The 27,967-nt window shown below is 41.2% G+C and overlaps 1 protein-coding gene across 1 annotated transcript; it reads left to right on the top strand.

Moving 5' to 3' along the window:
* On the top strand, positions 1-27,201 carry LOC131466929 (hexokinase-1-like). The gene is made up of 19 exons (XM_058640550.1): positions 1-85; positions 3,336-3,490; positions 5,374-5,536; positions 9,243-9,391; positions 10,307-10,426; positions 10,741-10,836; positions 10,937-11,036; positions 11,264-11,447; positions 11,764-11,919; positions 12,697-12,930; positions 14,770-15,074; positions 16,871-17,019; positions 18,695-18,814; positions 18,966-19,061; positions 20,623-20,722; positions 21,904-22,087; positions 22,174-22,329; positions 24,120-24,353; positions 26,030-27,201. The coding sequence occupies exons 2-19, from the start codon at positions 3,428-3,430 to the stop codon at positions 26,178-26,180; spliced, it is 2,760 nt and encodes a 919-aa protein (XP_058496533.1). The 5' UTR covers positions 1-85; positions 3,336-3,427; the 3' UTR covers positions 26,181-27,201.
* Positions 27,202-27,967: the final 766 nt, after the last annotated feature.

Raw genomic sequence — 27,967 nt, 5'->3', positions numbered from 1 at the left:
GGAAGGACAACAGGCAACGTTGTAACATCACGGATGCTGTAAATCAGAGAGAGGAGAAGCCACTGAGTCTGCCCAATCTTACAAGGTGGGTTGTTTCCTCTTAATCTACTAAATCAAGCCCGACCAATATTATACATAGACATATTATACATGATTATACATAGAGCACTGGTCTTCATTGCTTTGGTCTCAGTGTTGACTCGCTCACAGTCCCTTTAAGTCTTGGTCTCTGACTATAATACTTACGTTGAGCATCATTAACTATTTCATAATTAGCAGCAATATAAAGTGAACCATTTTTAAATTTATATCTTGATGTGTCTTGAAAAAAATAAACCCAAATAAACTGAACGACCAGGTTTTTTTCCACCGGTGGCTTTTTTTTCTTCTCTGAGGGAACAGGCATTTCCAAGATGACAATGGCAGGATTTATCAGGCTCACACTGTGAAAGAGTGGTTCACGCAGCATGAATCATCATTTTCACACATGAATTGGCAAACTCTGAGTCCAGACCTTAGCTCCATTTAGAGTCTTTGGGAAGTGCTGGAGAAAACTGAATGCAGGGGTAAAACTGTGCCCTCATTAATACAAGATCTCTGGACACATTTTTAAATATGTTAAAAACTTTATATTTAGGTCACTTATTGGTTTCCAGGACTTGAAACAAGGCCTTTCAGAGTTTGGCAGTGAGCGACGTGATTGCATAAATGAAGGTCACCCTGAAGCAGCCATGTCACCAGGCGAGTGAATGAATGAATGAATGCGAAGCCTCCCCTCCTCTTCCCTCTCCTGAGCTCGGCTGGGAGTAAAGGCAGCACAGGGAGGACGTGCTTTTCATTCATGCACTCCATGGTCGCAGCCTGAAGGAGGATGTGACGGGAGGAAGGGGTGGAGGAATCAAGGGGGGCGGTCAGAGGGAGAGAGGAGAGGAATGTCAGAGGCTTTGTACGTCACTGAGTCAGCAGACACGGGACACTCGACGCAGACCGTGGTGACGTAACTGAGCTGCGTGCGGAGAGGAAGGGCGCGGGGGGGGGGGGGTTGGGGTCGCTGTCGTTGACTATGTATAGTAATGCTGAGATTTCTTTCATCATGCCTTATCATGAGCTTCATACCGCGACTAAGGTTGTCTAAGGCTAAAAAGACTGCCACAGTAATGGAAATGGTTTCCACCACATTATCTAGAAATTTCTAACGTGCTGCCTACTTATTCTTCTTCTAATAACAATAATTTCCGGCACTGTACACTGAGAGGTGCAATGCTGCCCCCCTGCTGACCTTAATCATAGGTCAACGTTCTCAACCACAGTTCTCCGTCCTCCTCTTATACACTGAAGTTTGAAGCCTCCAAACACAGCTCAAAAAAGATCCCAATCGCAGTAAACTTCTTCTTCTTCTGCTAACAATTTCCTGCAGGCTATACATCAAGAGGAGCAATGCTGCCCTCCAGAGTTCAAAGTTGTTTATCACAGTTCACAGCTCCCCCATCCCATCCTCTCCTCACCTCTCTCCATCACAGTTCAAAGTTCTTGAAAGCAGCTCCCAGTACTCCTCCTAGTCACCCTCTCGTCTCCTTAGTCTCTTCTAGTTTAAAGTTCTCCTTCATTCTCATCCTCATTCTTTTTTCCTCGTCCTCATTCTTTAATCATTCTGGATTCTTCCTCTCATGTCCTCAGTCTTATCTCCCGCTCTATCCTCCCCTACTGATAGCTGCCATCTGACCTGTGCACAGGTTGCTGGGGAGACAGAATGTCATTGGCCTGTGAGGTTCATTCATCTCCTATTGCAATTTTTTTGCAGCTTTTTTGTTGAAATCCTTTCAGTGCACGCGTAGCCATCAATAAATACCTGCCTGGTGTGTAGTAGGATTCTAGAAGGGCTCACAACAGCAGCCAACACTTCAACCCACTGCAGATGATGAGAGAGTGCTGTGAGGACAGTTGTGTTGTGACTGTCAACATCATGTCGGAATCACCTGCAGAAACACTAAACGATCATATCATAATGAGCCGTGAAGGTAGGCAGGTCACTTAGTGTGAACAGGTACACCAGTGAATTAGTCTCTGTGGTGTGAATGAAATGTCTACTCGTGTTTATTACAGTATAGTATGACCTTTAGACACCAGTCTATTCAGCCCACTCTTTTAGTCGTCAGTGTGTTTGCCAGTGTCATGCATCCCTACTTGTTTGCTGACAACCCTATTGGGTCGTCACAGCAAGGCTGCATGAAACTGCCGTGACTTTGTTTTATACACGAGCAGAGCAAACAATCTCCAAACACAAGAAGACGAACAGGACAAAGATAAGCGACAGTGAATGCAAGATTATGACATTGATCATTTATTAGTTGTCTACATGAAAACGCAAGGATGGCGTTGTGAGATTTTCCCCCCTGGGAATCGCTGTTTCTGTGTAGATAAAATGCTGACATGATAAAAAAAAAAAAAAAAGATTAAAATTCTCCTTGACTTGTTTTCATGTGGACAGCCCTGATGTCTGCCTGTTGTCTAGACTCCTCACATGTATTCGAGGCTGTAAACACGAATCATAAAAAAGCTGAAAAGAAAATGAGATGAGCTGCTTTTTTGTGTCATTATTCGCACGTTTTCATGTTTAAAAACAACAAAAAACAGTGAATAAATTGAGTGATCTAAATGTTGGTGACGTGAGTGTGGTCATGGCTCTTCAGAGGGAGAGGCTGTTGCCAGAGATAAGAAACTGTCATTCCTCCAACTGTTGCATGTGTGAACCTATAAGGAGATAGCTAAACACCGCAGTGATCCTGAGTACAGTGTGAGGAGTCGTGACATCATCATGTGGTCAACCTGTCCGACTGCACGTCTACCTCTGGGTGCCATGGCAACATGAGAGACATGCCCAGGGGGATTTGTAGTGCAGAGAGAGACATGCAGAGGAAGCTCCCTCCTTCAGTTTGCTTGCGCTCACACTCCCCCCCGCCCCTTTGCTGCTGCTGTGGGTAAAGCCCCCTTTTCCCATGTTCTCCCTCCCATTCTTCCTCTCACTTCCTCCACATCCCGAGCTCAGCCAATCAGAGAGCTGAGTGGGGGCAGGGTGTAGTCGAACCACCACTCCAGTGCAGAGCTGAGGGAGAGCTGGTGCCTCAGAGGGAGGAGACACAGTGCAGGCCAGCCTCTGTGTGTGTTTGTGTGTACAACCGTGTGTGTGTGTGTCTGTGAGCCTGTCGCAGACTCTCAGGCAGGGCCGCTGCTGCACTCTTGTTTCAGCAGACTTCATGTTTATTTAGTTGGGTTTTTTTGCCCGTTTTAACCTTGCTGTGACACTGAGCTGAGGCCTGTTTCCTCCTCCACTACAGGACACAGAGGATCAGGGAGAGAGTGCGGACGCCGGCATTCCTCATCAACCACCTTGTAGTTGCTGACAGCTCCTGGCAGACGTGCAGGCAGGATGATAGCGGCTCAGCTTCTGGCCTACTACTTCACCGAGCTGAAGGATGATCAACTCAAGAAGGTGAGTGGAAGAGGCCACAAAAAAACCCCATCAGGTCGGTGTTTTAGTTTGTTGTGTGGTGGGTGCGAGCCGGTGCATCGTAGCTGTAGGAGATCGAGGGGCGTCATCTGAGGCGCCGAGAGGAGGATGAGTCGGTGTGTGTGGAGGTCGAGCTGGAAGCCATGATAAGGTTCAGATCTGGCTGTAATTCAGAGTTTGGTAAGGTTTGACACCTGTGTCCTTGACGCCAGGCCTGTGGTCACTGATGTGCCGATGAGCTGCACACGGACAAACCCTCGTTATTGAGTGTTTCCAGAGCGACGGTTGCCATGTCAGGCAGACAGGTGTCAGTGAGGAAAGTGTTATTAATGCTGCCTCAATGCTAATTAGCACCCATGATGCTTTCTGTTTAATCTCATGTTCTTGCCTGAGATTCATTTCCCTCTGGCAAGGACATCATTCATGTATTCACAAATGTCGCAGAGTGAAATAGGAAGTGGAAAACAACCTGCACGGATGAAAATAAAAAAACAAAAACAAAAAAAAACCGAGTTTAGTTTAGGAAACTAGCTACCGGTTTGGATGAGAGAGCAGCAGGATGTTCCTCACAGAGGGAGGAGGAGGAGTGGGCAGCGATGGAGGGGGCGTGGGTAATTCATGATTGTCATGCGTGATGTCACAGTGCAGCATTTGCACGTACCATAGATGAAGAGGGGCGGTCTGACACTTGACAGTCGTGGCCTGAGGGCAAAGTTCCTTGAAAGGATGAAAGTTCACAACCATGTGAATTTTGGATGAGATGATACACTGGGAACCATGTTAGGAGCCAGAAATACTTACTAATGAAATTCTGAATTTAAAGCTTAATCTCTCAACTAAACCAACAACAAGTGGGTTCAATCTTTACTAATTCACTCATAAACAGTGTCTGGTTTTGTTAAAGATTGATAAAAACTAAATGATACGTTCCATAATCTGTAATATTGGTTTGAATATTAAAGTCACTGTAGGTATTTGATGTCTGTCAAATTCTGTGATTATTATATTATATATTATTATACATATATGTTTCCTGTATTTTCTAGTGTTCCAATAAATTGATAAAGAAATAATTATACTGTATGCTCATTTTAATGTCTTTTGCACAGTGGTGTATATTGAATGTTATACTGCTGTTATTTGATGTAACGTAAAGGTGATAAGAGAACACAACTCTATTCATTATTTAGAAATCAATGATAATCATGTTGTGTACAGTAATACTGAATTGACATTCACATCATCTTCAATTCCATGTTGTATATTTGCTCATTTGCTATGACCGGTTGTTGCCCCTAGTAGGCGCTGTGGCGGCAGGGGAAAATATTAAGAGCATGGTCGTTGATGACCTGAGCTGTGAGAGACTGCACCTGTGAACAAGAGGAATGAAAGGAAAGAATAGGGATGAGAATGACGAGCATCTGAGTGATTGGGAAATGCGACTGTGGAGGGCAGCATCGCACCTCTTAGTCTACAGTCTGCTGCAACTTATTGGAAAAAGAAGAAGAAGAAGAATCCAAAAGTTGGTTAATCTCATGTCACTGACACTACCTTGTAGTGGACAACATGGAGCTGTGGGCTGTGGTGTGCCTCATGTCATGTACCACTGTGATTATGTAACGATAACAGTAAGAGTGTCCAGTGTAACCCCGGCTTGTCTGTCTGTTCACCCGACTGTATGTTAACGGCATAACTGTCCAACGGTTCATTAACATGAACAGAATCAATGATCAATGATTGTGATTATTAGTTGATTCAAAAGTGTTTATGTCAGTTGTGGACATAATTATCAAACCTGTGTTTACTGGAAATTAAAGAGCAGTTTGAATATTTGACCTTTTTTGTCCTGTGTCTTTTTTCCTCAGATCGATAAGTACCTGTACTCCATGCGTTTCTCGGACGAGACGCTGAAGGATGTCATGAACCGGTTCCACAGGGAGCTGGACAATGGGCTCAGCCGCGACACGAACCCCACCACTGCTGTGAAGATGCTGCCCACCTTCGTCCGGTCCCTCCCTGATGGATCAGGTACAGAAGCAGCTCAGGGTCAAAACACATCATTACTGTAGCTCAGTATACAGGTGAATTTCTCTGTGAGATGAATAAAGTATCTATCTATCTATCTATACTGTATATATTATGGGTCACTAAATGGCAGACTCTGGTCCAGCCACAAATCCAACATTCATCCTTTTTTAAACAAGGATTTTATGGTGAAATATTTGCATGATAGACAGATATGCAGCTTCACATTGAGAGGTCGTGGTATTTGGTATATTTTTGTAATAAACAAAACTTAAGTCGGGATGAAAGAGTGGTTCTGTGCCTGATATGAAGTGACCACTAGCAGAGTCTGTGGTGTGTGGGTTCTCATCCTTCTGTCTTCTACGCTCACTTTGAGTGTGTTTTATAGCAGTGATCCACCTCTGACGTCCTCAGGATCTTTGGTGATCCAGTAAAATGTTCTCCATTAGCCTTTCCAAACTGTTTCATTATGCTGGTGCACAATGTCTATACACCATATTTACTTTTCATAAAAACTACCACTGAATAGACCCGTTGCCTGACATATTGCCTCGCATATGTGCAGCCTGGTGTATATGTCTATGGATGTGAACAGTGCCACTTCCTGCCAAAATGGAACTGTTTTGCAGGAAGTGGTTGCCTGACGTCAGCTACTGAAGCTCCTTAAAAATAAAACGAAACAAAACACTGTCCACAAAGAACTCGTTAAATCTGAGGAGATTCACTGGTTCATTTGCGATGGTGTAAAGTTACACGACAAATGACCAAATTATGATTTGCACCGGGGTGAAAATATCAGACGTCAAAGTCAACACTGCACACACTGGTGTCATTGGACAGTTATGTGATTAACTGTCAGATAGATGTTCCTCACATTTATAGACAGACATTTTTAATAGTGCAGCCATTTTACAGTTTCTTATCTTATTGAGTTATATTATTTTCAGTATATCCACTCTGTAAATGGGTTCCAGAAAATCCCCGATTAGCCTGTTTCTGCCTGTTGACATAAAAAAAAAAAAATGTGCTGACGTGTTAAAAGGATCAGCCCTGTTAGGTGAGTAAGCCTCTTTGTTCTCTGTATTTGGACTCAGTAAAACACTATTGTTCCAGTTCCAGAGTCTGAGAACATACAGTGACAATGGATCACATGTCTTCGACTCATCACATACAAAAACTCCTACTTTCACATTCATTCATTTTAGTTGCAATGATCAATCACCGATTATGAATTGAATTGCACAATTACAATTTCATTTTCTATTTTATTTTTCTTTGAAATAGCAGAGATATTTAAACTATCTGATTTCAGAGTGAGTATTTCCTGGTTTCTTTGCTTTTAAATGCTGTCCTACTTGCATGAACCTATGTATTTGGCTGCATTTGTCTTATGGTTAGATTTTGGTGGTGATCTAGTTATGGTTCAGATTTACGGTTAACAATTGTTAACCTTGCAAGGTAGGGGAGTATTGACACTGTGGGTCGACTGAGTGGAGTCTTTTTCTTTTTTTTTGAAAAGCTCCAAATGAGCAGAATTATGTCTAATTATCTGTGTCTAACAAACTATTTGACACCATTGTGTCTCCCACAGTGACTGTGGGCTCGAGGTAGCAATGATGTCATGCCACAGAACTAGGGCTAGAAAAGTTTACCATTAATCCAGACAATCAATAGTCAATCTCCAGCTGAATGTGGTAGAACAGGCAACACTCTGTTGTCAGCTGTGCTTTTGACTCTTCTGCTCACATTTGCCTGAGCAAGGTAAATGAAAATGAACATGGCTTCTATTTGTAATCCTAAAATGATTGTATCTTTAAAAGTAGGCAGGATTTTGTGTGTGTGTGTGTGTGTGTTTTCCAGGTATTACTTATTTTGTGGGGACCTAACTGAGGCCAAAGCAAGTCCCCATAATGTAAAGGTTTACATTACAAGGTGACGGCCTGCTGTATGGTCAGGATGGTCAGGTTTAGGTTCAGGTTAGGGTTAGTAGTAGTTATGGTTAAGGTTAGAGTAAGTCTCAAGGAAATGAATGTAAGTCAATGTAGTCTCTTCTGAAGTCATGGACACCAGACTGTGTGTGTGTGTGTGTGTGTGTGTTATTGATCGTTGATTCCATAATAATCCTTTAGTGTAGTGTAACTACAGTTATCTGAGAGAGAACTAGATTACTGCACCTCCTCTAGGTCCTGTTTACAGCCTTTGCTAATTTTGTCCCATGGTCATGTGATGACAGCAGCTCAGGATTCTCTTGTCTGTGATTACAGAATTGAAAATCCACCAAAAACCATGTTGAAGCACCACAGCCAACTCAAACTGTCTTGGACCAAATCAGTAACACTTACATAAGTCAGGCGTGATTACACACCTCATTCCAGGCAGGTCAGGTGCTTAAATATAGCACAAAGAAGGCACTACACTACAGTCATGGTGGTACTATATATGAGAACATTGTTTGTCTCCCAACAAAACCTGTGACCTTTTGTTCAGGTCTGTAAATGCACAAACACACACACATACTATAGAAAGACATAGATGTCCTCAGTGGTATGTCATCATGTGTTCTGTCAATTTTCATGACACTGAATCCTGTTTCATTCTTTCATTGTAAGCCACTTAGGATTAATGGTGTATTTATTATTTTTTATTTGACAGGAGAATATAAATGTGCACCAATCATGTCATCCTTGTAAGAAAGAGCAGATTACCACCTGTAGGTTTATGACCTAGTTATTTATGATATATCTGAGGGTCTAAAGACGCACAGAGTGTGTGCCTGTGCGTGTGTTTACTCAACAGGAATTTCCCTGACACACCTGTCACAAATCTAGACTTTTTCCCCCTGAAGCTTCTCCCTCTAGGGGGCACCACAGCAGATCACCTGCTTTTTTTCCTGCTAGTACACTGGATGTTGCCATTCACGTAGCTGAGGTCAATTTAAAAAAATTTTTGGGATTGGGTACCTTGCTCAGAGGTAGCACAAGCCATGACCTGTCGTGATTCAAACCAGCAACCCCTGAGTTAAAAGCCAAGTTCTCTTTCCGCTTGGCCGGGGGCTGCTCCTTCTCACAGACTTAGACTCTAAAAGTCCCACTTATGTCAAGAGGAAGAAAATGAACCTGATGAACCTTTTTCCTCACACCAGTGGTGCTGCTTTTATGGCTCGGAGCCCAGTCACAAGTTACCCTTGACTTTCAACCTGCACTTTCCAGCAGGAGGTTTTTCTCTTTCGTGAAGGCAAATGACTGAAAACATCACAGTTAGAATGTTCAAAATCAAAAGGCAGCTCACAGTTATGTTAAAATCCTGACAGCAGAACAGGCATGTTCATGTGTGAGGTCCTAATTACTGATTAAATGATGATTATAAAAGTTAAACTGTATGATTGCTGTGTAAAAGCCATATCTCTATTACTTGAGGCTTATTTATTTCTCCTGGAAACATATGTAGCTCATAAAACTCCAGATGTGGAAAGAAAGGCAATTTTTCATGTCATTTTTTCACTCCTCCGTGGCTTATATGTAGTTACATTTAAAAATGATAATTGAATCATCACTCATAACTTACACAAGTCAACACCAAAAGCTGCAAATGAAGATACAAAAGAGAAACAGTAATAATCTTCAATAGGCCAGGCCATTGTGGTACTGTTAGTTCAGCAGGTAACATTTTCAAATGTCTAATGTTCTCATGTTTGTTCTAATTGTGACAGAAAAGGGAGACTTCATAGCCTTGGACCTTGGGGGGTCGAATTTTCGCATCCTGCGTGTTAAAGTGACACGGGACAAGAAGCAGCCGGTCCAGATGGAGAGCCAGGTGTATGAGACCCCTGATGACATCATCCATGGGAGTGGTACTCAGGTAATCCCACCAACAAGTTTAACATTTTAACGTGTGTTCTGTTTTATGAAAAGGGTTAGAGTTGAAAGTCCAGAGTGTTTCCTAAACGGACCTAAAGTTCATATCATACAAAGAAATCAAATGTCTGGCAGCAGACACAGTTCAAAATGGAACCAGGTCACACAGTCAATTGTTTGCCCTCAGCGTTTGAGTGTGCCCTCCACACAGCTGCAGTTCTGGTCAGACCGGAGCTCAGTCTGTCTAAAATGGCCTCCTCACTAACTCTGCGGGGAACGACGCTGACGTCAGAACCTACGCTGACCTACACTGAACCTGCAGGGGAACAGCTGGCAGTCGCGCTGTAACACGAGAACCAAAACACGGCCGACTGTCTTAGGCCGTGTGATTGGTCCAGAGCGTGACCGTCACCCAGACAGAACAGGACAGATGCTGTTTAATGAAAACTCAGAAGGGGCAGCTGCCAAATATGTAATGTGATATTAGAACAGGTTTGTTAACAAAAAAAAGGGGCCAAGTTTCATTATGAGTGCATTATAACATTATGAGCAATCATGTGTCTGCCAGTCTCCCGTAGAATCGAAATGTACAAAAGTGAACAATGCCTTTTAGGTATCTATTTAACATGTGATGCTTCTATTTAACATGAAATGACAGGTTACAGTAGGTTGAGAAAACAGTGAAGTGTTAGAATATGAGATTAAATGAATTAGATTTGACTAATTACAATAGTATTCAGGAGAGTGCATTCTTCTGCCAAGACCATTCAGTTCCCTTTAATCCCATCATGTTTTATTGCTAAAGGCCAAATGCACGCGTTACCTTGTTTACGATTGGGGACCCGAGTGAAAATCCTAACTGTCAAATGTTTTTGGTTGTGCCGTCTTTTACCGTGTTTTCCCCCCTCTCTGTTTGCAGCTCTTTGACCATGTCGCCGAGTGCCTGGGTGATTTCATGGAGAAGCAAAAAATCAAGGATAAAAAGCTTCCTGTGGGATTTACATTCTCATTCCCCTGTATCCAAAACAAACTGGACGAGGTAAAAACAAAAACAGATGAAAGAACTGTTTTTCACAACAAGCTCTTCAACATGGCTTTTGCGTATGTCTTTGTGTGCAATGACATCATTTCAGACAATCAAAAGAATAAATCAGGCCTGTGCTTCAGTGATGACAAAATCATTGCTGAGATGTTGAGATGTTTATATAAAAAGGTTCAGCTCATGAAGTGCAACTGTTGAAAAAAAGAGAACTTTCAGTGAATGTGATGGTGGAGGTGGACGCTGTGGTAACATTTCACATTTGCCAAGCCTGTGCTTTAAAGCTCAACCTTATAAAACAACTTGTTTTATAGGCCGTCTTAGTCACATGGACAAAGAAGTTCAGAGCCAGTGGTGTTGAAGGCATGGATGTTGTGAAGCTACTGAACAAGGCCATTAAGAAACGAGGAGTGAGTTCATTTGTCCTTCTACATTTTTATTGTAATTTTTAGTAATATATGTGGGAGACCAAATTTAAGTCCGTTGTGTTTTATTTTGTTCCTATTCTAGGACTATGAGGCTGACATCATGGCAGTGGTCAATGACACAGTGGGCACTATGATGACCTGTGGATTTGACGACAGGCGCTGTGAAGTGGGCATCATTATAGGTAAGGACACAAAGAACGCCTGGAGAGCATATTATAAAGTAAAAATAAAATGAACTGCTCATGAAGTCATAGCAATTCCAGGACAGACTCAGTTTTAATCAGATCCCACAGTACCATGAGCACAGTTGTACACGGGAGGGCGCCAAAGACCTCACCCTGGCTTCATGAAGCACTGAGCTCCACAGAGTCATGTCAGGCAGGAGTCATGCAGTTCTCTTTCCACTCAGGAACCGGTACAAACGCCTGCTACATGGAGGAACTGCGCCACATTGACCTGGTGGAGGGAGACGAAGGCCGCATGTGCGTCAACACTGAGTGGGGTGCCTTCGGGGACGACGGCTCCCTCGAGGACCTTCGCACAGAGTTCGACCGAGAGATTGACAGGGGTTCCATCAACCCAGGAAAGCAGCTGTAAGCTTTAATTTTGCAACTTTTCTTTTAGTCAAAGACAAAGACTGTGAGACAGATTGTGAGAAAGTATGCCACAGCACAGGACAGCTGATATGACAGTCATTCTCGGATTATCAAATGACTCTATTTCAACTCCAAATTCTTTAGCATCATCTTGATTTACTCAGTTATCAGTAATTTGTTCTTGTGGATTCCTTCCACACACACTGTTCTCGAAAAGAGGTTACAAGGCTGCCAATCTCTTTCCTCCAGCTCTTCCAGGCAAAAGCAGCCTGTCCTTTCTACTGAAAACGCTGCTGTGTTTGGCTCTGCCTAGGTTTGAGAAGATGGCCAGTGGGATGTACATGGGAGAGCTCGTTCGACTCATCCTGGTCAAGATGGCCAAAGAGGGCCTGCTGTTTGAGGGACGGATAACCCCGGAGCTCCTGACCAAAGGAAAGATCGAGACCAAACATGTCTCTGCAATTGAAAAGTGAGTAATGACTTCCACAAAGCTGTGTTGCGTTAACATTTGTATAGTGATAAAGAGTGGAAACATGTTCCCTTTACGTTTGTGTGCAGCATTTGCTTTAATTTCCCTGAAAGGCAAAAAAATGGGGGCTGAAAACATGAAGAAACTGCGAGTGTGGAGTACAGAATTATGGAGTAGGGACTAAAAACAGTTTGTCTCCAGTCTTGTGTTCATGATTGTTTTAGCCATGTCTATAAATATGTTTCAATGATGCACTGGAGCCAAATTTAGCAACTCCTCCTCTCCTCAGATGTCTTTGTCGTGAAAATGTGTTTTACTCAGATGCGGAAACAGAAAAGCTCTTAGACATGAAGAAATTTAGTAGAGAAGAAGAACAGAATGAAGAGCAGACTCCTGTTTTGAGGCTGCAGTACCACTGATAGCGACAGAGGGAGACAGAGAGCAAGACTGTAGCTAAACCAGCTCTGTGTTTGTTTATGTGCTGAAAAACTGCAACCAAAATGGTGAAAATGCCATTTCTCTAAATGTTTGTTTAACCTCTCAGTGTCTGAGAACAGAGAATGATGTTGAATTTTACAGGATTTGAAACCTAATTTTTAAAAAATTTGGTGACACATTTTTTCTGTGGAGGGACAAAGTCAGAAGATACATTTTATGACTATGCAGGGAATTTAAGGGTTGGCAAATCTCACTAAACACAACTAAACAAGAAAACTTAATAGGTTCTACGCAGCTGCAATAATTTGCCTGCCGACTGATAAATCCCTCTGATTGCAGGAGTAAAGAAGGACTGAAGAAATGCATGGAAATCCTGACGAGGCTCGGCGTGGAGCCTTCGGATGAAGACTGTCTGGCTGTGCAGCACGTGTGCGCCATCGTGTCTTTCCGCTCAGCAAACCTCATCGCTTCTACACTGGGAGGCATCCTCTGCCGTCTAAAGGAGAACAAAGGAGTGGGTCGCCTTCGCACCACTGTGGGCATCGACGGGTCCATGTACAAGATGCACCCTCAGTGAGTACGACATCAAACAAGATATTACACAAAAAGACCAACAAGGGATTACAACGGAAGAGTATTAGTGCAGTGCCACATGTAAAAATTTAAATAAATAAAATAAAAAAAACTGCAGGAACTCTGAGAAAAAAAGTCAGAATACCGAGATTAAAGAAAATTCCTGAATTCTGAGATTATAGAAAAAGTCAGAATTCTGACTTTAATCTCAGAATTCATTCAGTTTTTTTTATTTATTTTACATGTGGCCCTAATACTCTTCCTTAGATTAGCTATCACAATAAGAGAACTAGTTGAAAATACTCTTTACATACTTTAAATACCGGCACCTGAAATATTTACATTTTGATCATTTCCACAAAACGTTCTATTGAGATGTTAATGAGATTATGCACATCTGGACTGGAACATGCTGAATTTAAGCGGCGGCCAAATTCATAATCTGAATCAGATCCAGATTAAACTTGGTCTGATGTCAGAGTCTGTGATACACTACCACATTTCTGTCAAATCCAATGACACAGATATTTTGCCCATTATAAGAGATAAGGATTTCTTGGTCAAAGTAGACTCTTACCAAAAGTGAATGGGAACATACTGAACTCGGGTGATCACCTACCCATCACAAAACCTTAAGGGCAAACTTAAAGATAAACCCACGCCCATGAAAACCTTGGTGGAGGTCACAAGAAACGCTGAGTAATATATAAGAGCATGTCAAAGACATTCCGTGCATTGTTTTCATGAGGGGAATGAAAACAATGCATTCCAATGTAATTGAAAATCTGACAGAAGTCACTTCTGCCGTAGTTACGTTCTGTGATCATTGGCGTTTGGATTGGAACGATGTGACTGAAAGTCGCTCTTGCATTTTAGCAAACTGTCCGTTTGAGTTTAACTCTTTAAAACCAAGTGTATCACTGACGACACGTTTGCACAAGCGCACTTTGTATTACTGAAGGTACGCAATGTTTTGTGCTATCGGAAGCATTCCAAAGCGAAGTTGCAGTTACAGTAAATTCACTCACAATTTTCACACACAATAGTACATAGTTTAAATTTTTTTGCCCTGTTTTCGCACATTGAGTGACAAAGAAGCATTGAGAGACTCAAAAAAGTTTTATACTGTTCAAATTTAACACTCACACACAGTTGTGCGTGTACAACTGCAGTGGTTTTCTAAATAAACCTTTTTGTTTTTCCTTTAAATTGTTAAAACAGTATTTTAACTTGCAGTAAGTTGTAACAAACTGCTAGATATTAAATGTTATTCTGGAAAAATGGGCAAAAGTTACACTTAGTTACAGGACATTTTCTGGTCCTTTATGGTTTAAAATAAGTCCAGGCGGACATTTTGAGGGTTAGGTGTTAAAGGGTTAACTCATACAACATGTGATGCTCAAGCATGTCTTGAATAAGCCTGGTGTCGTAGACAGTAGATATTTTTCTCTGAAAATGCTAATTTTTTTTAAAGAAAACTAATCTAAGGTTTCGCACAGTTCTGTACCCTTTTCACCAAGTTTCAGCAAGATTTAGCGACAAAACTGGGTAATAATTCAGCTTCAGTCAAATTTTCAGCAAAGGCATTAATAGGTATTTACAAAAAAAATCCCTCTCATTCATTCATTCATTCATCTTCCACCACTTTATCCTGCACTGGACTGGGCACTGGAGTCAGTCTCAGCTGACATAGGGTGAAAGGCGGGGTCACACCGTGGACAGGTCACCAGTCCATCACAGGGACACATGGAGACAAACAACCACTCACTCTCACACCTAAGGTCCATTTCGAGTGTCCAGTTTGCCTAATCCCCATATGTTTTTCTGCTTTGTGGACAGATACGCTCGCCGCCTGCACAAGACTGTGCGTCGCTTGGTGCCAGACTGCGATGTACGTTTCCTTCTGTCCGAGAGCGGCAGTGCGAAAGGCGCAGCCATGGTGACGGCAGTGGCCTACCGTCTGACGGATCAGGCGCGTCAGATTCAGCAGACGTTGGCTGAATTCCGGTTGAGCAAGGCCCAGCTGTTAGAGGTGAAGAAACGCATGAAGGTGGAGATAGAGAAAGGCCTCAAGAAGGAGTCGCACGAGGAGGCCACAGTCAAGATGTTGCCCACCTTTGTCCGGAGTACACCAGACGGAACAGGTGATTTCAAAGAAATTCACTTGAGTTGTTTCCTTTTAAATCCAGAACAGACGCAGAATATCCTTACGAAAAAAAAAAAGAAAAGAAAAGGTGAACCAATCACAAACGCAGGCTTAACATGATGACAACAGAGAAGCGAGGTCGAGCAGCTTTTGTGTATTTCCAACATGGCAACCACAAGAGCAGTTGTCTTTCGATTTGGCTGTACCATTTTAAGCGACTTGCTCCAACAGGCACGGGGTGCTCCATTGTTGGCGTGTTTTTCGCTCTGCATATGTCATCATCCTGATCATCTGGTCTAATTGGTCATAACTCCGTCCATTTGCGTTGGTCACACCTCTTGAAAGTGGGAGGTGACTACACCTTTCCTGACTCAGTCTGAAGTAAGATTAAGATGCAGTGACTTGATTTACGATACAAACAGAGCGACGTTCCATATCAAATACTGCAGAGAACAGTGTCCTGCTGAGATCTTTACTCCAGTGTGTTTCAGTATGACAATACAACACCAGCTATGTGGGGAAAAGTACCTGTGTCCTGCTATTGTTGTGTCTTTACGAGCGTGAGACAACAGGGACAGTTGTCTGTTGTTTACGAGGTTAATATTTTTAAGTCATTTATTGGCTTTATTTCACAGTAAGTTTGCATCAGGATATGATTCTCAGCTTTTTACAAGTTAAGAAAACTAGGTGCAAATGTCCGTATTCTACAGAAGCAGGGAACAGCCATGGTCGCTGCTTATTTTTTTCGTTGTTTTTTTTCCGTTTTCTCATGGTAATGAGATCATTCATCTCACGCTGGTTCGACATGCAGATCCAAGTGAAAAATCAGTAGAGAAAGGATGGAAAACAAAATTAATTTTGTTATACCGAGAAAACAAGCCTTGTTATACCAAGAAAACTCATTCATTTATGTATTTATATTGATTACGGGTAACGGACCGTTATCCTGTGATTTTATTCATTATGCAAAATAAAGAAACATCAAAAATAACAATAAAGTTAACAAGTGTGTTGGCTGATATCCAATCGTACAAAATCATGCCGATAATACACTGCATCCCCACTCAACTTGAATATGGCCACATTGTCCCTAAACCGCTTCCAAATGCGGTTTTTGTGACCAGACCTGAGGATGCGTTCAGGGTGCAGTGGATGTGTTCAGACCTGTCTGCATGGGATTGGATGTTAATGTCTGAATGGTGTTAAAGTGTCCCTGCGTAAGATGATGAACCCAAAACTGCTCTTTATTGTGTAAATAAATGAACAGTGGTGACAGAACTACTGTCTGAATGTGATTTCCCACATAAATGTAGTCCTTTTACATAATCAGATCAGGTTTTCCGTGTCTTGCATCAAAAAGTGGTCAAAACCAACTTGAGTTCCTCGTCTTAGAGATCATTTAGGGAGGTTACAAAATGATATGTACTGAAACTGAGCTGACGTCACCCATCTTGGCAGTTTTCCAAATTGCAAGACACAACAAGACAAAGACGTAAGCAAGCACAAGTGAATCAGGTTCTTCTGCATAGTTTTCTAAAGATACAAAATCCATCCCTATTATGTTATTATCAGATAAAGGTTTTATCAGGCAGTGAAGAGATAAACCACAACATCACATAGATGACGACTGTTCCAGAGTAAGTAGTAATTAATTTTAGTAGTAAGTAAAATTAACTTGTATTATTCATCTGAAATGAAATATGATGATACACTGTATTCTTTTTTTCAATGGATGAAACCTTAATCAGATTAAATTGGGGGCGTTGGGTTAACAAGCTCTTTCCTGTCATACAGAGAATGGGGATTTCCTTGCCCTGGATCTTGGGGGGACAAACTTCCGTGTACTACTGGTAAAGATTCGCAGCGGGAAGAGGCGATCAGTGGAGATGCACAACAAAATCTATGCCATTCCTGCAGAAGTCATGCAGGGCACTGGAGAGGAGGTACGGAGGATTTCCTATAATCAACATCAAGTCTCTTCGCATGCTTTTTTTCTGCTTTTGATTAAGATGAATTCCTGTCAGCGATCACACTGTGGTGTAGTGGCTAGCACTGTTGCCTTGCAGCAAAAAGACTCAAGTCTGACTGAGGGCCTCTCTGTGTGGAGTTTGCATGTTCTCCGTGTGTGAGCATGTGGTTTTCTCTTACAGTCCAAAAACATGCACAACTGCATATTGGGCCAAAACGTCACGTCTTCATGAGGAAAAAAACTGTTTTTCTTCTTCTTCTCACTGTCCAATATTGTACAAAAAGTACTAGTTTAGTACACACATCATTTCAAAAGAGTGTATGGTTTAAAACGTCTTCAGTCAGAGACAGCCTGGTGTTAATGTGGACAATGTCTTAAATCACCAATTTGTAGCGACGGTAGCTCAGTGGTAGAGCAAGTCGTCTTTCAACTTTGATTCCCGGCTCCGCTAGTCCACATGCCAGTGTGTCCTAGGGCAAGACGCATTAACCATTACATGAGTGTGTGTGTGTGTGTGATGTGGAGAATAAAATAGTTCCCCACAGTTTTAACAAACTATATTTTCCCTTTTCCTACTGCACTGAGATGTGCTTTCAAACGTGTACACAGATACAGCGATCTGAGTGTTTTATTTTGAAAACCGAATGTCGACGTCCTTAAAAATCAGCTTGACTACAGGCTTTTTTCCGTAAGTCCCTTTTGTAATTCAGGCGTTGAAATTCAGCGTCAGATAGTTTGACTATGGAGAAACGAGTGTCGTTTGACCGCAGATCATTTTTCTTTTGAAGTGTGTTTCTCACGTTGCGTTTGTTTTTGTTTCTCCTGCATGAGTTTTGGGTCTGTGCGTTTTCCACTGTTGGCCAACGTAGCTAATATTTATTTTACACACATTTACTCTCCAAACAAAACACATGTCAGTTATCTGTCAATTCGAGCAACAGAATACTTTTTTTTTTTCAAAATAAAGGCTCTGAATGCTGTTTGAAATTGTCGTTATAAAGATAAGCAAATCTATCCATCTTACACTGCTTTATCCTCCACATGATAGGCGGAGTCACACCCTGGACAGTTCCCAGTCCATCACAGGGACACACACGGAGACAAACAACCATTCACCCTCTCACTCACACCTATGCTCAATTTAGAGTGACCAATTTACCTAATCCCCAAATCGCATGTTTTTGGACTGTGGTAGGGAGCCGGAGAACCCGGAGAAAACTCACACACGCAAAGTCCATGCAAAACATGCAAAGAGAACATGCAAAGTCCATGCAGAAAGACCCTTGTTCTGACCGGATCGTGAAGCCGGGTCTTCTTGCTGCAAAGGCAGGAGTGCTAACCACTACCAGTACCAGTTTTGTCCCACAGGCCGCAGCTGCTGACCACCACTCTAAACTGGTGGGAGTGTGAGAATGAATGTGTGTTGTCCCTGTGATGGCAACCCCGTCCAGAGTGTACTCTGCATTTCATCCTGTGTCAGCTGGTACAGGATAAAGCAGTAGATGAATGAATGATTCAATGAGTGAATGAATGAATTAATTCCTGCCCTTCCATGAAGGATGCATCAGTCCAATCCCACAAGTGTGTGCTTGTAATATCAGAGTTGTTCTGACCCAGAATATCACTGACTAAAAACACGTCTTTTGCAGCTCTTTGACCACATTGTTTACTGCATCTCCGACTTCCTGGACTACATGGGGATGAAAAGTGCTCGACTGCCACTGGGTTTCACGTTCTCCTTCCCCTGCCATCAGACCAGCTTGGACGCAGTATGTTTGACAAACTATGTTTAAAAAGCTAGTGTTTTAGAAAGCAAAAGAAGGATGTTAAAAGATTGATTACACAACTATTATATGGTTTTGTTGCTTTCCAAATTGTGTATTTTAAGTTTGATAATTAGAATTGTGGCGTGCTCTGCAGGGTATTCTTGTAACCTGGACCAAAGGCTTCAAGGCCACAGACTGTGAAGGCGAAAATGTGGTGGAGCTTCTTCGAGAAGCGATCAAGAGGAAAGAGGTAACCGGACACTAATTCACTCTCATCAGCTAAGCTGTGATAGTGCAGCAACACAAGTCAGGATTTCTGCGGTGTGGTTGTATGAGGCACTAACAGTAAAGCACTGAGTTTACCCACTGAACAAAAACATTTTGGGTTCATCATCTCACCCAGGGACAGGAACATCCATCCTGAGGGATCCAGTCACACGCAGACAGGTCTGAACACACCCATGCATCCAGAATGCATCCTCAGGTCTGGCCACAAAAACCACATTTGGAGGTGGTTCTAGTGCTTTCAGTTCACAACTTTGTCTTAGCTATCTTTATCTTGTCTTTTCGGACTGGAAAGGAACGTTTGTGTCACTGTAAAAATCCCATAGTCTCCACTTTCATCAGCAAGAACACATATTTTTTGATTTACCCAAGTGACACAGACTGAACCAAACAAGGCAGCAGTGGCACCAGAAACTTCCATGTCCCTGTGAGCTAAAGACACTGACTTTATATCCATCTATGGACGAGTGCAGCAGAGTAACTTCAGTTTCCTGATGGTAAAGGCTGTCCAATAGCAAAACATAGTCAACATATTATTTTTATATAGTACAGTTAAGTAGGTGACGATTTATTAGTTGAGCCTTTTGTTTTGTCCATACCTCAGGCTGGTTTTCACACAACCACACAGTTTAGTGAGTATAAAATTACTGTGAATCACTTAGTGACAGGTAAGGCGTTGCGTGTCTCTGTGTGTGTGTGTGTTAGCTCTCAGGAAACGGCTTGTCTACATTTTGTCGAGGAGTATTTGCATTGTGCTGATGAGCGTGTTTGAAAAGCTGCCAGGCCAGATATCATTCCCTCTGACAGCTGTGAGAAAACATGCAATTACTCTGTACAATGTAAACCTGCAAACATGATTAACATTTTAAAGATCATTGATGAGGGTTTAGTTTAACCAAATATCATCTGGCAGTTTGTGCCTTCATTCCAAACATGTCTAATCATCATTTTAAAATGAAAACAATGAAAACATTTTAAAATGAACAAAAATGGTTAATAAGAAGGCATGTAAAGGTATTGTACTGAAATAAGAGTAAAGAAAGTAGATACTAAAGTAGCTCAGAATACCCAACAGGATTTAATTCATGTTGTTATTTAAAAAGGATAAGATGAATGAAAAATAGTAAAAATAGACTAAAAATGCAGGAGAGCTAAAAGACTATACTACAACGTAAAGTAAGAAAATAATGCTTGAGTCATTATTAATTCATGATTCTACAATAATCGTTCAGTTTAATATAAATTACAGTCTTCTGTACTTCAGCCTCATATCTGCTGTACATCTGTAACTTCAAAGAAACCAAGGGCGCCACGTTTTTGTTGTTCTACTAAACAGCTCCTTGCACAGTTGACTTGGAACCAGCATTGGTAACAACTGCCTACACTGAAAAATGTAACCTCAACATAGGAAAAAAGAAAAAACCAAATCAGACAAATAAGACAATAACACATGTATTAAATGTGGGCGGAACCTTTCAGAGAGAAAGAGACGGGCTTCATATTCTCCTTGTGTTGCTTGTTTGCAGGAGTTTGAGCTGGATGTGGTTGCCATAGTAAACGACACAGTGGGGACGATGATGACTTGTGCATATGAGGAACCCACTTGTGAGGTGGGACTGATTGCAGGTGAGTTCAACACTACTGTCTAATGAATACATAAATATATAAATATTTAAATATAAACAAAGACATTTAATCTCAAAAAAGGAAGGACCTTATGTTCCTTTCATTTACTTTTGGGCTGCAATGACTGATCGTTTCATATTTTTATCTTCTAGAAAGTAAAGTTTCTTGCTCTATTAAAAAAAAAAAAAAAAAAAAAAAAAAATGTATATGTTTGGTTTGTCACAGTTGTCTGATATATGAGACCAAACAACTAGCAATATTTACCCAGAAAATAACTGACAAACAGGTTTTTAATTTTTCTGATGCTCAGTTGGAATGATGCAAGCATTACTTCACAAGATAAATCATGACCATAGCAAACATTTTCCTTTTTTCCCCCTTGTTCAATATTCAGATTTACCACTGACAGTAAAACAGTGCAATGCTAATAAGATACAGTATTTCACTGTGTGTTTTCCCATCCTCAATTTAATCTATTGACATTCAGAGGTCATCCACTGAATCCATGTATCATTCATTCTTTCCATATTCAGTTTAGAATCTAAAAATTAACAAACAATTTCTTTATTTATATATTAATCGAAAATTTACCTTTGATTTTGTGCTCAAATCAAATGAAGCAAACGAAAAAACTAATTTGGCTGATCCTGATTTTTTTGCTATAACGATTAACTGTCTTTTTAAACCAAGTGACAGCACGGATATATTTCTCTTCCTGTGGCAGTAAAATTCAATATCCACATGAATAAAACAAACTGATTTTGACCATAACAAACATTTCTTTCCCTTTTTCAATATTGTTCCGATAACTCCATTTCCACCAACTGCCTCCATTTCCACCAACTGCCATCTCTGAAATGTAACTTTGTTCGTATCTAGTTGCAGCATCTTGTAGTTTCTGTCTTGTATAATTGGATTTAACACCTAAGCCTCAAATTTACAATGTACTGCATGTTAAAATAGTGTATTAACAATTTAAAATGAAAAAAAAAACCTAAAAGTTTTATTTAGAAAAAACACTGTAGTAGATTTTGCATGTGTTACGAAAATGAAGGTTTTTTTTTAATTTCCAGACCAATATTGCTCAGCTCTCTGGTCAGTCCTGATGCAGTTAGAAATGTCTTGTACAATTAGATGCTGTTCAGCGTTGAGATTGATGGACTGTGACTGCTCCCCCTCAGGAACGGGCAGTAACGCCTGTTACATGGAGGAGGCGAGGAACATCGAGCTTGTGGAGGGAAACGAGGGCCGTATGTGTGTCAACATGGAATGGGGGGCGTTTGGAGACAACGGCTGCCTGGATGACATCAGGACTGTGTACGACCAAGCGGTGGATGAGAACTCACTCAATGAAGGCAAACAAAGGTCAAGAGGTTACTGATATGACATGAGCTAAGCGTTGTCGACCTTGCTGCAAACTAAAGCAGTGGCTGTTGTTTTTATTTGGACAGATATGAGAAGATGTGCAGTGGCATGTACCTGGGAGAGATCGTCAGGCAGATTCTGACTGATCTGACCAAACGTGGATTTCTCTTCCGGGGAAAGATCTCAGAGGCGCTGAAGACCAGGGGCATTTTTGAGACAAAGTTCCTGTCACAAATAGAGAGGTGAGTGAGCTATTTCACACTCAATGCTGTTGATTTAGCTGAGCTTTTAGAAATCACTTTGAATCAAATCCCAAAATCAATTATACCGAGGCGAACAAAGCAAGATTATTGTCATCTGTTAGTTATGCTCAACTTAGACGTCCCACCAGTCTTACAGCATCACTGTGCTGACTGCATTGTGAGTGCCTCCTGCACCAAGAACCAGCCTGTGACAAGGAGGCTCACTCTCAGTGAAAACATGACTCCTGAAGAAAAAAAGGATTTTAGTTCACAACAAGACCAATAACTGTTGGTCCCCTGCTGCCTCATTTGGTCAGTTTGTAGGATTTCAAACAACAAAGTCACAAAACAACACATGACTATGATCTTACCAATGAAGGCAGCAGTGGATCAACAGCTCCAGGGTGCCGTGATATAACATTTGATGTGCTTCTCGGATTACATTGATAGGGTGAACTTTTTAAGGAAAATGTCATGTAACAGTTTCTCGCAGACCAAAGTTAGAGTTTATTCTGTGAGCATTTTGCTAAAAGGCCAACATCTTTTCAGTGATAGGCTGGTTCAGTCTGGTTCAGGCTGTTTCTCAGCACAGGGTGTGTTCACAGGGCAGTAAGTGCTGACAATATGTCAGTAACTTGGAACCACAATTCAAAAAAACCTATTACTGTAAGCTAAAAAGACAGTTATCCAGGAGTAAACTTTTCAAAAATGTTTGCAGTACAGTGAGCATTCATTCATTGTCTAGCTCTTTATCCTCCACATGAGGGTTGCGGGGGCCGCTGGAGCCAATCCCAGCTGACATAGGGAGAGAGGCGGGGTCACACTCTGGACAGGTCACCAGTCATCACAGGGCAAACACACAGAGATAAACAACCAGTCACTCTTACATTCATACCTATGGTTAACTTAGAGTGTCCAATTTACCTCTGCATGTTTTTGGTCAGTGGGAGGGAACCTGGTCCCACAGACTCTTGGTCTGACTGGGTCACAAACCTGGGTCTTTTTGCTGTAAGGCAACAGTGCTAGCCACTAACCTGCCTGTTGGAGGGATGAGCATTACGAGTGAAATTTCTATTAGAAAATTCAGTGGTGTTATTCGTTGAATATTCTTAAATCTAGTGCATGAGAGCTAGCGTCAGTAATGCAGGGTTCACAGTCTGTTGAGCTAATGGAAACAACAAATGAGATGCTAAGACCCTGGAAGATGTCATCCCTTATGTGGGATCTACAGCATGTTTTTCAGCATGAGGAGCAGTTTTCAAGACGCTTTCAAGAAACCTCTTAAATTTCATGAAGTCCACTAACTAAATGCATCCTGCCGCTACCCCCTTGTGGTGGTCATTGGAGTACAAAGATTTGTATAATGCGATCTGAGCTAAAACAAAAGTCACAATAACTGAATGGCTCTTTATAATCAAGCAAATAACGGAATAATTGAATACTCGTACCCTTCCCTAGTACAGCAGAGTATGTTGTGATTTCAGACTTTGACAACTGTTGGGTATGAAACGGACCTGAAAGGCCAGAATCTACAGTAGAAACATGCCACACTGCTGGCTTGATTTAGTGCATATCTATATATGAGCGCAGCATTGTTCACAGAGAAGTAGCATCTGGGGAGGATAACGTGTCTAGGAATGAGGGGGGGGACGCAATGTGACGACTTAAGTTTATATACACTGTTTAAGCCTACCTTGGTCTCTGGGAACAGCTGGGCGGTATCCAGTGACTCTCCTGCTGTTGGCTGACCTCTGCCATGTCTCTTCTCCCTGCTCCTTTGTGCTCCACAGCGATCGTCTGGCACTGTTGCAGGTCAGGGCGATCCTGCAGCAGCTGGGGCTCGACAGCACCTGTGATGACAGTATTATCGTCAAAGAGGTGTGTGGCACGGTGTCCCGTCGCGCGGCTCAGATCTGTGGTGCCGGGATGGCTGCTGTGGTGGACAAGATCCGTGAGAACAGAGGACTGGAACACCTGAACGTCACCGTGGGCGTGGACGGAACCCTCTACAAGCTGCACCCACAGTAAGACACGGATGGTGACACAATGAGTTTCTGTGTTAGGGTCTCGCAAACCTCTACAGTACATACTAAATGTCATAGTATATGCTTTTACATATACTATGTATATATATATATATATATATATATATATATATATATGATATATAAAAAGCTTAGGCACAGTATGACTGACATTTTAGTAGATTTGATTGGAGCTGCAACTAACGATTATTTTCATAATCGATTAATCTGTCGATTATTTTCTCGATTAATCGATTAATTGTTTGGTCCATAAAATATCAGAAAACCTTAAAAAATGTTGATTGGTGTTCGTCAAACCTGGAAATTATGATGTTCTCAAATGTCTTGTTTTGTCCACAAACCAAAATGATTGACTTTTAATGATTGTTTTTTCATCTAGAGCAAATAAATTAAGAAAATATTCACATTTAAGAAGCTTAACCAATCGGAAATCTTGTTTTAATCATGAAAAAAATTTCAAACCGATTAATCGATTATCAAAATAGTTGTCAATCAATTTAGTAATCGATTAATAATCGATTCCTCGATTAATCGCTTCAGCTCTAGATTTGATACTATGACCATATCAAATGTAACAAAAACCCTAAACCAGTTTTTTCCAGGTGTAAACATCTACTGATCCAGGTGCAAATCTTCACAGTTTAGTGTTAAGTATTGAAATTACGATTAAAACCAACAAATCCACTGCCCTTTCTGGTCAGACATCAGCTACTGCATTCAAATTTTGCCAATGGCTTTCTTATTCTACTCTTTCATCACCCACTCTCCCTCCCTCCTCCTATCCCTCACTCAGGTCGCAGGTCTGGGCATTTTTCACAGGCATTGGGTAATGTTAGCCTCTGAAGAGCAGGTTTAGTTACCCTTTAATGCCGCAGGGACTGGTTTTCAGTCCATGCCAAAAGTCAACATCTCTGTGGTTTAGTGAAGCTGATTTCAAACATTAGCCCAATGTTTCCGAGTAAAAACACTGTTTCATGATGTTATACTACTTTACTTTGACATACACAAAAGACCGAGAGATGGCAGGCATTTACACAACAAAGTTTCCTCCAACATACATGTTTTTTTGTTAGATGTCTGTAGTTTCATCAGTCTGTGATGGAAATGTAAGCTCTGCATTTGTTTAAGACTTTTAATATAACACTTAATATGTTAAGATGTTAGCTGGAAAACACAAAAACACCAAGTATCAGGAGCAGCTCTTGTTACGTCAGATCATCCTCAGCTATTCATACATGGTCAAAATTGTTTTATTTATATATTAATATAATATATTTTATATATTAAATTGTTTTAATGAGGCAATGTACTATATGCACAGAGCATCACTTACAACTTCTGCTAAAATATAAGCAAGCTTCCTAACATCCTGTCGGTTGTTGCTAATGGGGAAAATTGGATTTTTAAGGTAATGTTGGCGATTAGAACATACGATATCAAATGAAAACGTTTACATTGTCTTTAAGTAGTGGAAATACAAATAAAAGTGACCACGCATATAGACAATGTCACAATAAAATGTCCTTGCTCTACACTGCTGCTCATTCTCGATGTAAAATTAAAGCGGCGGCTGCATTTGTTGCATTTACTAGAAAGCAGCTTTCGTTTCCTCCTCCGTCTGCTAACCACAGCTTCCTGTTGCCCTCTTCCCCCAGTTTCTCACGGATCTTCCACCAGACAGTAAAGGAACTCGCCCCAAAATGTGACGTCAACTTCTTGTTATCCGAGGACGGCAGCGGCAAGGGCGCTGCCCTCATCACTGCCGTGGGATGCCGCCAGAGGGAGATGGAAGCACAGCAGCATTGAGGAGCTCTGATCTGAGAACTACCTGCTGCTCCACCAAAACCCCTTCGCCCGTCACTACGCAGCCCCAGCTCCATCTCCCCCAGCAGCCGTGACTCCACCTCTTCCCCTAATGACCCTCTCCCTAGTCTGCACAGCCAGAGAGACATACTGCATGCATAGGAAATTATCTAAATATTTATTTATACAGAACCACATGGTTTATTATTTCCATGTTTGTACATTTTCCTCAATAGCTTGTCAATAATCTGGTAACTCAACTCCTTAGGTGTGCAATATTTGTGTATTGCTAATTTTATTTTTATATGGAGGCAAATATATAAGTGTATTTATATAGCTGAGGCCACTTTGAATCCCCAAGGTCATTAGGGTTTTTCACCATAGACAAGAAAATGTCTGCACTTTTTATACAGGGAGTTACAAAGGCAGCATTTTAATGCAAGTTCGGAATGAAGGACGTCCTTCAGAAAACTACTTCCAGAAAAGGCTCATTGCACAGGGTGGAACGCAAAGAGTCACGGCTGTTAAAATCATCCTCATTTTATGTGCAACATGCTCAGAAGACATGCTAGACTAACCACTAACCCTGTTGTGTAATTGTTGGCGTAACACACACATTAGCATACTCCAGCAACACTTCACCATTTAATCCTTAAAAGCGGAGAAGGTAGAAATGATCCAGCGATCCAGAGTGTTTGTGTATCCTGTTGCTATTTGTTAACTACTATACTTTTGATGTTGTGATGAATCCCACTTCTACTCATTGAATGTGCAAAGAATAAATGTTTATTGGGCTCCAAGTAAAGGGTGGACACTACTACAAGTGCTTCTGTGTGTATTTGTGGCTTAGTGTCTTCTGTAACTACCTGCTGCTTTCAATGTCCAAAGTTGTCAAGAGTGCACGTCTTGGTTACATTAAGACAAATACGCATACCAGATTTTTTTTTTTTTCTACATGGATAGAGATTTGTGATCAATGCAGTGAAAAGTGAATTCATTAAATTATATTTTGTTGTGGAGTAAATCCTGGTGTCTTTTTCTTTAAATGTAATGGCAGCATCAAAAGTCTGCCTTGTCTTGTCATACGAGAGCAGGTAATCACATTACAGTCGTAAGAATACAAAATGTATCGCACTTACAGAGGAGAGATTATCTTCTCTTGAACTGTATTGTTGTTGTATACACCTGTATTTTTAAGGATAAAGAAGTACTTATAATTTAAATACTTAAATATTAAGTCTTATCTTCAGTGCTGCCACCACCACACACGATGGCTTTAAACAACTTTTACTCTGGATTATGAATTACCCCCCTTTGCAAAATGATGATGATAATCCAGAAACGTTTGTTGATTTATACACAAGTTAATTAGGGTATTTTATGATTGGTTCAAGGTCAGAAACTAAGATTTAGGAATAAAGAGTGGTGAATGGATGATTCAAATAATGTATGGTGGATTTAATGGGCAGGGTTACTTGGTATGACAACAGTGAGACAGTATTTCCAGTGCAGCAGTTTTTTTCTCTGTGTGTCTGTGGATACATTCCCGAGTAAAGCAAGAAAAGTAACACTACAGTTAAAGACCAGTGTGTGTGTGTGTGTGTGTGTGTGAAGAAAAAAAGGCACAAAAGCTAGGTGATAAAATAACTGCAGTGTTGAGGTAACAACTCCACGGTCCACAGGGGGCAGTATAAGTTCTGCACTGGAACTTTAAATGAACATAATAACATATTAAAAACACAAAAAACTTTGACAAAGGAAGTTTTAATTACTTCGTTTCACAACAAGCT

The sequence above is a fragment of the Solea solea genome, chromosome 10 (assembly GCF_958295425.1).
Source record: "Solea solea chromosome 10, fSolSol10.1, whole genome shotgun sequence".
NCBI classification, from domain to species: Eukaryota; Metazoa; Chordata; class Actinopteri; order Pleuronectiformes; family Soleidae; genus Solea; species Solea solea.
Note: the sequence above shows the minus strand (reverse complement) of the source record. Positions and strands in the feature narration are given on the sequence as shown.